This window comes from Primulina huaijiensis, chromosome 17, assembly GCF_012295235.1.
Source record: "Primulina huaijiensis isolate GDHJ02 chromosome 17, ASM1229523v2, whole genome shotgun sequence".
Classification (NCBI taxonomy): domain Eukaryota; kingdom Viridiplantae; phylum Streptophyta; class Magnoliopsida; order Lamiales; family Gesneriaceae; genus Primulina; species Primulina huaijiensis.
Window position 1 is genome coordinate 14,770,964 of NC_133322.1, and position 11,331 is coordinate 14,782,294.

General features: G+C 36.0%; 1 protein-coding gene and 1 long non-coding RNA gene across 5 annotated transcripts; both read right to left on the bottom strand.

The window, feature by feature from the left end:
- Nucleotides 1-4,308: 4,308 nt before the first annotated feature.
- LOC140962893 (glycosyltransferase BC10-like) lies at nucleotides 4,309-10,195 on the bottom strand. 4 transcript variants are annotated; one of them, XR_012172629.1, is made up of 11 exons: nucleotides 9,654-10,195; nucleotides 8,253-8,750; nucleotides 7,749-7,847; nucleotides 7,049-7,149; nucleotides 6,877-6,948; nucleotides 6,429-6,519; nucleotides 6,187-6,267; nucleotides 5,138-5,223; nucleotides 4,907-5,029; nucleotides 4,751-4,789; nucleotides 4,309-4,668 (listed from the first exon to the last, which is right to left on the bottom strand). XR_012172629.1 is itself a non-coding variant. In XM_073421968.1 (11 exons), exons 2-11 carry the CDS (start codon nucleotides 8,646-8,648, stop codon nucleotides 4,528-4,530), a joined length of 1,203 nt encoding a protein of 400 aa, XP_073278069.1. In that variant the 5' UTR covers nucleotides 8,649-8,750; nucleotides 9,706-10,195; the 3' UTR covers nucleotides 4,309-4,527. The 4 variants fall into 4 exon arrangements, 3 of the variants coding, with proteins under 3 accessions (XP_073278069.1, XP_073278068.1, XP_073278070.1); XM_073421968.1 differs by having other exon boundaries at nucleotides 5,138-5,197; nucleotides 9,706-10,195; XM_073421967.1 differs by having other exon boundaries at nucleotides 5,138-5,197.
- On the bottom strand, nucleotides 5,554-6,180 carry LOC140962894 (uncharacterized). Its single transcript, XR_012172630.1, has 2 exons — nucleotides 5,994-6,180; nucleotides 5,554-5,950 (listed from the first exon to the last, which is right to left on the bottom strand). It is a non-coding gene; the product is annotated as an uncharacterized lncRNA (long non-coding RNA).
- Nucleotides 10,196-11,331: the final 1,136 nt, after the last annotated feature.

Consider the following 11,331-nt stretch of genomic DNA (forward strand, 5'->3'; position numbering starts at 1 on the left):
TTACCATTTATCCATTATTCTTCCACCACGAGACTTTTGGAGCTTACACTTGAGGGATGCATTGTTGGATCTCGGTTTTCTACACGCCCAAACGCAGCGGAAGTTTTAAAATTTTTTATTTTATTTTGACAATCAAAATATATTTGATTGGGCGTTCGTATGATTTTCGAAATCAAAACATTAATAGGATGTTAGAATTTATACCTTCGGTGAAAATTTCACAAGGCTCCAACTATTCCGGGGTTAGCGGAGATAGCTCTTGATAAATTCTCTACGAACTTTCTTCGAGTTTCCTTCTATCAAGTCCATGACCAGAAGATTTGTTCCTCTTTCAAATAGCACTAGAATATTTGAAAGAAATTTTACGTTGAGATCAAAAATTTGAGAGATGACTCAAATTTCTTTTTCTTGAAAAGTGGCCAAAATTTTTGGAGGAATTGTAGTTTGAGATTCTCGAAAATCTCATATCATGTGTGTGTAGGCTATCCTTTTTTTTTTAATTTATATATTAAAAACAAGACCTTTAACCTAAATTCNGCCTACACACACATGATATGAGATTTTCGAGAATCTCAAACTACAATTCCTCCAAAAATTTTGGCCACTTTTCAAGAAAAAGAAATTTGAGTCATCTCTCAAATTTTTGATCTCAACGTAAAATTTCTTTCAAATATTCTAGTGCTATTTGAAAGAGGAACAAATCTTCTGGTCATGGACTTGATAGAAGGAAACTCGAAGAAAGTTCGTAGAGAATTTATCAAGAGCTATCTCCGCTAACCCCGGAATAGTTGGAGCCTTGTGAAATTTTCACCGAAGGTATAAATTCTAACATCCTATTAATGTTTTGATTTCGAAAATCATACGAACGCCCAATCAAATATATTTTGATTGTCAAAATAAAATAAAAAATTTTAAAACTTCCGCTGCGTTTGGGCGTGTAGAAAACCGAGATCCAACAATGCATCCCTCAAGTGTAAGCTCCAAAAGTCTCGTGGTGGAAGAATAATGGATAAATGGTAAAAATCTATTTTTTTTTTGCTTGGATATATTTTTATATTTAGATTGGCATGATATGTTATGAAGTCATCTTGACTTTAAAAACCTTATGCTAAAGACTCAAAGTGTGTATGTTGTTTGCTCATATGTTATTTAATTGAATTCTGATTTTGTCATTTTCTTTCATCAACTTTTAGATGCATGTGATTTCATTAGTTTATATCCTAAGTTAGTCATATGAGACATTTCATTGTGACTTCCCCTTTCTCAAAGCAAACTTATTGGATGTGTGTATTCATGGATGTGTTTTTGTTAAATGATCTTGCAGACATAGTGATAATTGCTTTGATGTTGTATTTGCTTGCAGATGCCAGCGAGGAAGGCAATTAGGGAACTATATCTAGTGGTGTGATCAAAATGTATGTTTTGAGCTCATTCTCGCCAACAGATGTACACCAGGGCCACTAATACCTCGTTGTCATAATTGGAGAGAGTTTTAATTAGTTCCTCGATTCAGATTTATGTTTCTTCTAGCTTAGATTTTATTTTTCGAAAACGTTGTGTTGTATTTTACTGCAACGTTGTTTCTGTGTAAGCTTCTAAAATTGTCATGATGTTCAATGAATTTTTTAATGAATATTTATCGGGATTTTGTCTCCTTTCCCGACCCGATCCCGAACGTTCGGGATCCCAAACATTCGGGTCCCGATATTTGTCGGGTACGGGATCGAGAATCTTTTTTTATTCCCAATTATTATCGGGACGGGAATCGGGTTAGGAGGTTACGGGACGAGTCCCTACCCGATCCCAGCCCTACCTAACTCCACTAGGACTCCTCGCCCAGGCCACCACCTGAGCCCTCACCCTCTGGATCAACCTTGGACCTCTCTGTGACCTAGCCTAGACCAGCCCTGACCACCCTGGCCGAGCCAATACCCTTCACGCACAGCACTATCCCCGATAGCTTGGAAAGAGTCCCATCGTGCATGGGCTCTTCCCCTACTGTTGTGCTCGAGTCCTAGCGTCGCTAGGACTCTTCCTCACCCTTGACCACGTCCAGCCCGAGCCTTGGTCGATCCTTGGTTCAAGCCGCACACTGCCTTCCCCTTAACCGAACTCTTGACATCCAAAACATGCAATAATTTCGATCAAGCTTCCTCCTAGGCTTGTGCAAACCCTAACCATGCATCATATGGTCCTTAAACTCATGTAAAAACGTTCCATCTCGATCCCCTAACATGGCAGCCCCTTCGTGCAAAGTAACTCAAGTTTCGAAGCATTTAATCATACCTTAATCATACATGAATGCATAAAAACAAAAATATTCAATAAGAAATCATGTTTTTCATGCAAAAGTAATTCAAAACAATAATATGGTGTGACAAATGAGAAAAATATAGTTAAGGCATGACTTTGCGTAATTTACGCTCGAAAATGAATCGACGATGCGAAGAACGGCGACGAACAACCTTGGCTGAAATTCCTTTGTCAAAACCGATGCTTCCTCTATGGTGAAACTCGCGTGTGCATATGTTTGAGGGGAGGAAAAGAGTTTGTGTGTTGTGAGAGAAGTGGGCGTGTGTATCAAGGGTTTGGAGTTGGGTTTTGGGCTTAATTATTTGATAATAAAACATGTAACCAAGCCTAGGCCCATTAACATGGTTAAATAGGCCCAATAAGCTCATTAATACATATTTAAAATATTTCGTTTAGGAAAGTTCGTGAAATTATTAGCCATGTTGTCAAAAAGTTCATATCTTCGTTGAAAATCGAATACCGTTAAAATTTACGTCTCGGCGTATAAAATCACCTCAAAACTCTTAATTCTTAAAAATATCCTAAAGCATCAACCTGATTTTAAATAATTAAAAACAATTATTTAATAAAAATATTTTTTATTTTTCAGCCATCGGTCTCTGTTCCTCGATCACATCTCGAATAATCTTTGAAAATACAGTTTTATGCATTAGTTTAAACATGTAAATATGCATACCATAATTAATTCACGCAATTAAAACAATTTAATTAAAATACATAAGAAATTTGATAACTTGCATGCATGTGGTTCTCGTGGACCTACAAATTTTCGGAACGTTACAAAATACATGAGTCGTGAATTGCTTCCCAGTCATGAATGGCGAGGTTTGAAGCTCTAGAAGCATGTCCTCCTCCTTTTTGTGAGTTCTAATGTATTGATCTTCCCCATTCATCTCATTCGAAGGAAAAGTGACTGAATGGTGAATTTCACCTGCTTGAACACTTTCCACATACTGTCCTTACTCTACAACTTGTGTTTATTCAGAGAGAGATGATTTTACATACCCAAGCAAATTGTTTCAATTGCATGAACTCATTCATAACCTCTTTCATTTTTGCAACCATTACTTTGACCAGTTCTTCAAATTTGTCACATATCAATTCTTCTAACTTTGAGTTGGGATTCATTCTAACTTCTCCTACTGACATGATGCATGTTCGACCTTTTAATGCATGCTCCTTGAACTGATGCACAATTTTCCATACTGATCCTCCACTCAATTTGTGATCCTTCCCCAACTTTTTTCTGAGTTCATTGCTTAAGCAACATCCTTGGTCCACTCAGCATGCCAAATTGTTTACTATGAATTTTGAGGGCATGCCAGGTCCGCAAGGTAAAAATTTTAATGTGAAAAACACAAAATCTAATGTGAATTATGATTTGGTCGTTAGTTCTAACTTCATCGGTTTAAATAAACCAAAATGAAAAAAAAAATAATAATAATGGAAAAGGAACTTATTCAAATGGCATGAACACAGAGTTAAACCACTAAGAACTGAAATAAACATCTTTACAAACTAGGAACAATGAAATTGAAATCTGAAAATTGAAATAAACTGAAAAACTATGAACAAAGAAGTAAATAAATATTTTCTTTCTGGGCCAACAATTATATTTTTAGGACACATCCCTGACTTACACAACCACTAAATTGTTTTGGAATTCAATTAATTAATATGTACATGATTTACAATAATTATTATAAAAGAAATATGTTGTGTATTTTAAAATCTGATAATTAGTTATTTTGTTGTTAGTACAATCATCGGTAAAATAACAATTATAGCAGGAATATTTTTAAAATTAACAGACTAATACACTAAAGTTAACTTAAAGCCCTCGACTTTTAAATGGTATACATATTTCCATGTAATCCAAGAAATTTACTCAGGCGAAGCAATTTCCATGGATGTTGAAACCACAAACAAACACAAAAGTTTGCATTTTTTCAATATCCCAACTTCGAATTCATATCAATATTCTTACACGAGGGGGGCACTAATCAAAAATAAATAGTGAACATATCAAAGAATACAATATGGAGCCATTTCTTGGCCATCAGTTTCCGCCAGTTTCCTTTGAACTCAAAAATAACCCTTTTTGGTAAGATTTTAAGTCTAACACGAGGCGACGCGGATTCGCTTTACAACAGAATAAGCTACACAAGAAATGGTGAAGGTGGGGATAGTATACAAAGAATAAATACTCTTGAGTCATGACAACAGTTCACTAGATGTATAGTTTGGGAAAATTTGTATTAAATTATCAAGAGTTTCGGGTAAAAATTTCCTCCCGAATAAATAACATGGCCGCAGGATACCATTCCACAAGCAGGGGACTGTTTTCGTTTCGCTCTACAGGTCAGAAGACGAATTTTTTTATCAGATTGTTGTGATAATGGGAACTTTAACTAAGTGTATAGTAAAAGATCCTCACCGGTTCCTCGCTTGTAATATGGGCACTTTCCACAATAGACTGCAATTAGTAGTCCGAAATAAGTAACAGGTTTTCGATTACTTAAAACGAAAAACTTGGGAACAGGCAAATAAAGGCCATGAATGTATGTATGATGGAAAAACTCAATAGCCGTACCGTAAGATTTCTCATCAGCTCTAAGGTTATATCTTGTGCCTGGTATGATCTCGGATGCCACTTCCTTTCAGACCAATCAACATATGTTACTGACCAATTGGCGATTCCAGCAGGATCCAGGATCTGAAAAGGCGAGGAAAGGATACACGAAAACAAAGATATCAAAAACCAGGAAGAAAAGAGAGGAAAACATCTTAGAAACTTGAGAACAGAAGGTACTACTGGGCTCACATTGAAAAAAGTGGGTAAATAGTGTTCATCAGAGTAGCAGTTGCGTCCCTCCATGTCTGGCTGTTCAACGAAAAGGAAACAGATAGCTCTAGAAATGAAGTCATTGCACAACACCCGCGAAATAATAGAGTTCCAATTAGCAATTGAAATTTGGACAACTGAATAGAGATAAAACGATCATTGTCCGGTTCTTCATCTAACTTTCTATCTTCTTGAACAGGTTTTCAGAAACAGTAAGAAAAACCAAAACCAAAAAAACAGAACGGGCAGTGTGATTCACACACATCTGCTATCGTTTATAAAACAAAGATTCCTAACAGTAACACTTACTTCAGAGGTATCGTGATAAACAAAAGTAAAAGAGGAACTATAAAAGAAACCTAAACAAAATGCCTCTTCAGTTGCATAGGCATGCATTATTTGACAGCCAAGAAAGACTACCAACTCAGGAAATATGGCAAAACACATACTATAAATCCAGGGCTTTTATTTGCATAGTCCAAAAGCACTCTATACTGGATAAACTGTTGGCCCATCATAAATTGAATGGGAAATTGTTTTAATCACAATTGGCTCGTCGCTCTTTATTTGGTCATCTAATGAGTTTAACCATAAGCTTGAAGATGTTACTTCAGGCCAACCCACTCTTTCCGAGCTGGATTCTATATTTCCAGGAGCTCACAAAAATGGTCAAACCGAGGGCTTGAATCTGAAATCCATAATATCATTTTACACACCATCTCTTTTTCCTAATGATAATTCACATTTAGAGCTGAATAATCTACTTCTCAAGAAGGATCGTCAGGTTTCCACCTTTCGTTAAAATAAAGAACAAGTCATCACGAAACTTAGGCACATTTCCCATTAAAGTGGGAATAACTGATAAACTCATGAACCCACCACATTATAGATTATAGTGTGTTTGAACCTTAGAAGAGTTTGAGTCCATCACCTACTTGTCCACACCCTTGCAATAAGAAAGTATGAAATGAAAATAATAATAATAACGAAGTCATGCATTGCCTATAAAAAAATCAAAATTTGATCACCTTGCAATAATTCCTGAATTTTGTATAGTAAAGATTATCAGCCATAACTACAATAGCATGCTGCCGCTTCATTGTGAACCACTGCATAATTTAAAACTAAGGCATTGTCATAAGAGATATCAAAGATATTGAGCACAATGAGTTAATACTTGGTGACCAACTTCTTGTTACTAAACTGCAGAGACATAACTGCCCCCTAAAACTGATATATGAACAAATGAACCAAAAGATTACATCCACACCTGTGAACCCTTTCGAAAGTCTTTCTTCTCGATTTCAGGCAACATATATTCAATGTACCTCCCACTTCCATGCACACCAAGATCCTCAAAGCTGCAGAAACATGTCTCCCATATTTATATAAAAACGAAAAGTGATGTAAACTACCACAATGCTAGTTCTTAAAAAAAAGTCATGTAAATAAATGAATTTTATTTATAATGATTAAATAGATCATCGATGTGTCACTTTTATTATGAAATTACTCATATTGCTAATAATCTAGAAATGGCTCCGTTCAATGCCTTTCTAAAGTTTAAAAAACAGTATCATAATATGTTCAACCTTATTGAAGACTTGTTCTTTATACATCATTAATGTAGTATCAAACATGTTTAAACCTAACTACTGAGCGTTCATAATAAAAAGTCCAGCTACAGAAAATGTTTCTACATAAAAAAATAGACTTACCAATCTATGAAGCTAATATTTGCAGACATGAGATAGTTATACACATAATCAAAATCGCGAAGGGGTATGCAGCTGCAGTCCAAGAAAAAGTTTTTAATTAGTATACGACCGCATAATGGGTTGCATAGATTTTGTGAAGATAAAATTAAAAAAGACACAATTCTATGGCAACCTGTCGGAAAGTAACACAAAGTACTGATTATCTGGATCTTTGAGCGCATTTGCTAAAAGCCGTCTTTCAGCCTCAACCATGGAGATTTTCCCCCATTCTACCTGCAACTTTCAACCATTAATAAAACAGACAATTTGAAGTCTACTACCAGTAGCACAAGGGATGAAACAACAGCATATTTACGCTCCGTATTAGAATTGTATCATTTTGACTGGTTAATTGAGCAACTGGGAGTTTTGACTGTTCAAAATTTGTACCCTAAGAAATAATAAATGTAATTAGCACGTGCAAAAAAAATGATACTGCTGTAGTAGAAAATGAAACTGTTTCTGGTTTCTAACAGAAAACCATATCGTTCACCTCAGAAAAAGGGGAGCACTAAACAACAATAAGATAAATCTACTAGGAAAATGAACTTGGATATTTACAGAACTCAAGATTTAGGATGATCTGGACATGATATAAAGTGGAAAGAATTCAACTCTAAATTAGAGAAATATAGACAGTTAGGTCAAGTTAAGAGAAAGACAGAAACAAGAATCCCATCAAAAATTTGTTTTGATTTATATAGGAAGAATGTAAGGATGTATAAAGATTTTCACTCATTTGTTTTACGAGATTTTCAATTCTTACAGCAGAATTGCGTGTAGCTTTGCAGCTTAGAATGCAGAAACCAAGATCCACAAAATGGGAAACAAACCTTGCCACTACGAATTTCACGATTGATAAAATAACGGCTAAGATGCACAGGTTTATCCTTGGATGCATGCACGTACACGGAGAACATACTTTCATGCCCCTGCCAATAAAGAGAAATTTGAAAAACTGTATAGAAACAAATAGTCATATTATTCAACCGTGTAAACAAGACCACTTAACATCGATAAAATAAATAGGATAACGGTCTTCATTTATTACTTGTATTCCCCTTTTATTTGAAAAACTGCAGCATGATTTCAAACGGCATACCATAGATGAAACAAGCAATTGAATATAATTTTGTTAAGAATAAGCAGCAGCAATTTTTATTTCATCCAACATATCAAACCAGATAACAGTAAACAGAAGCACCAAATAAGCAAATTTGATGCATCCAATCCTTTGAAGAGACATCATCTTTGCACGAGGCTTAACTAGTCTCATTTTGAAAAAGCTGTAAGTGGGCTGAAACTGATATTTCAGCATCACAGTAAAAACAAAGTACCTGAAAGAATTTATCCCATAGCATCTCAAACGGTAAAGCTCCAGGAGTCAGGAACAGAAAGGCTATTTTGGCATTCACAGAAATAGTGAGAGGAATATTAAGAATATCTCTAATTACGACACGAGATGCGATTTCATCATCGGTTAGTTCTCTGGAGGGTTCTCTGACAATTACAGGTGGAAGCCATCTTTGAAATGCCTTGCAGCCATTAGACGTGAATAAATAACAAGGTGCAGAATTCTGAGGTGGATAAATATAGGCACAAATTAAGAACAAGCTGACTAGAGAAACCAAAACAAGAATCCATGTTGGCCTCTTCAACTGACCACGCTGGCGAGGTGCAGTTAATAATCGCACTTCTTTCATGCCTAGACGCCATGCCTTAGCTGTCTTCATTTGATGAATCCCAGGACACCAAAAATACGAAAATGCTGCCAATAATTCTATTCTCTCATCCTAAAGCATACCAGAAATATTGGATCAAACAAAAACTTGAACCTGCAGTGCAGAAAGGTATGCTTTAATTTTTTTGTTATAAACAAATTTTATCAATAATAAATAATATGAATGCACAACTGCCTTAAGACATCCTTCCGATCAAACTTCCGAAACTATAGATTGACCGGTTACTTCAAAGATTTAGACTCCACACACACAATACACATCCATGATTCAAATCAACAAGATCGCATTGAAATTTGACCACAAAAAATGGGTACTTTGATTGGTGAACAAGAAAAAATCCAGCTCAAACCTGCTGCCCTTCCGGGACAAATCAAAGAAATGGTAATCACATTTCATAAAAAGTTGAAGTATTTGCAGATCATAGTTTTAACATAAAACAATCCGTCAACAAAAAGTAATCACTCCGAATAGACCCTAGATTAAAATTTTGAAATATGTCTAACATTCATTCAGCAAAAGAGTGGAAGGGAAAGTCTCACAGACTTCTATATAGATCCCCTAAAGTTTGAAGCTAAAAAAAAGCTCGCTCGTGCTCTGGAGAATTAAATCAAATAGTCTATAGTACCCAGAAACAATGGCGGATCCAATTTCCTCAGCCGCCTCCCAACAAGACTCTACAAGATTCACGGCCAAAGAAGTCGATCAATCCGAGGAAAACAAGGTAATCCAAAAGTCAAACCAAACCAAATTCTGAATCAAACCCACAAGTCCAAAAACTCTCGAAATGATCACTCCAGTCCATGCATCTAAACACACATACAACACAAAGAATCGAACAAAACATCCCACCCCATCTTTAACTTCTGCCAACTCTCACAACCGAAGAACACGACACACACACACACATACACACACAAATGGATATGGTCTCCCCGCAGCTGCATTGAAACGCACCCTTTCAATTTCCCACCAAAAAACGAGACAAAAACCACTCACCAGAAAACGAACTGTCAAACACCCAAAAACCACTTCGATTCACAGAGCCCACCTCCAAGAATGCACTCCCACGGCGAAATCAACGAGTCACGCCTCGAAACCAGTCAAACCCGATACAAGCAGTAGACGGAGACCGGAGACTTACAGCATTGAAGCAGGATTATCTGTATCTCTGTAATATATACATACGGCCGTGTACAAATAATTATTATAGTAAGTTGTGTATGAGATCTAGGACAAAAGAACCAATCAGGAGGCGAGTGTGGCTAGCAAACGGGGGGACCGACAAATATACAATCACGCATAAATATCGTATATAATCTGTATGCAACCCGAGAGAAGCGCCGGATACAGACGGGTTCACCCGTACTTTACTGTTCAGATCGAAATGTAGATTGGATATACTGCTGCGGAAATCCAGAGATGGAGAATTCGAAGCTCAGTGGTGTGTGTGTGTGTGTGTGTGTGTGTTGGGAGCATAATGCCCAAAGTTGGAAGACTTTTTGTATTGGAAGAACAGAGTTGAACGGGAAACGTTATAAATTGGCTGCTTCCATATGACAAATTTGAGCCGGCTATTTAAATATTTTTCAAGGTGTCATTTTCTCTTTTACTGTGTCTTTTCCGAGACAGTTGGTCCATGAAATATATCAATTCTACTCATATTTTCAATAAAAAAATAATATTTTCTTATATATATGACACAGATAAGATATATTTCTCACAAAATTGACTCGTAAGACCAATTCACATAAGTTTTAATGTTTTTTTGCACTATGAAAATTATTTTTCTTTCTTCAATATTAAAATAAATAGTATTATCTTTTTTTCCCCTTCAAATATAACCTTTTTCTTTTGTCATTTCACATGGCCAAATATAAATATTATATTTCGAAAAATGGTATAATTATCATTTAATGACCTAAAATAAAATATCTAAACATTCAGGATGACAGGCCCGTTAAGGTAAAAATAAGTCGCTAGAACATAGTATCCTCCGATCGACGGTTTTGTTCTAACTTTGTTTTCTGTGTATCTTTATGTGCTCGGCCATGTGATTGCACCCGTATTTAATATATGTGCGAGAATTTGAAGTGTTTGCAAGAATTTATTTTAAATACTTTAAAAGATTTTAGTAAAAAAATGTTTGAAAATTGTACGTAAAAGCTGGAGAGCACTAAAAATAAGTTACTCCAAACACTGTTTTCGAAGTTTAATATCTCACTTCACTCTTATTTTGGTGAAGAAAGGTTTCACTAGATTGTCTGTTTTCGTCATTTAAAGACTTCAGTAGTTTTTTTTATGTTGAATTGTATATTAGTTTTGATACTCACGGGAATTTTAGGGTCCGCTTCCAGCAAGTGTCACTAGTCCAGACGCAGGTTCGAAATTACTCTGAGCCTGAAATCACGAGTAAGATCGTTAGATGGGGGCCGGGAGGGTGTCCCGGCGTAGCCCCTCCGACGCTCAAGTCAGAGACTGAGGATATATGAGGGGAGCAGCTAAGGGTGCTGATGAAAAAAATATAGTGAATTCATCAACTGAACACTCAAATCTGATATTTATAGGAGAATATTTGGGCCTTGATGGGCCTTCCACAAATGGTCTGGGCCTAATCTTGGTGGGCCTATCCATCGAGTATCAAGTTTATACCTAGAGATTAATTGTTAATGATTCA

What these genes read in the sequence shown, in the direction of transcription:
- LOC140962893 (XM_073421968.1), bottom strand. Translation starts at nt 8,648, where the DNA reads ATGAAGACAGCTAAGGCATGGCGTCTAGGCATGAAAGAAGTGCGATTA. An exon ending in GTGAAATTCGTAGTGGCAAG is followed by an intron (nt 7,150 to 7,748) that starts GTTTGTTTCCCA and finishes TGAAAGTTGCAG; the next exon opens with GTAGAATGGGGGAAAATCTC. An exon ending in AGCTGATGAGAAATCTTACG is followed by an intron (nt 4,790 to 4,906) that starts GTACGGCTATTG and finishes TACTAATTGCAG; the next exon opens with TCTATTGTGGAAAGTGCCCA.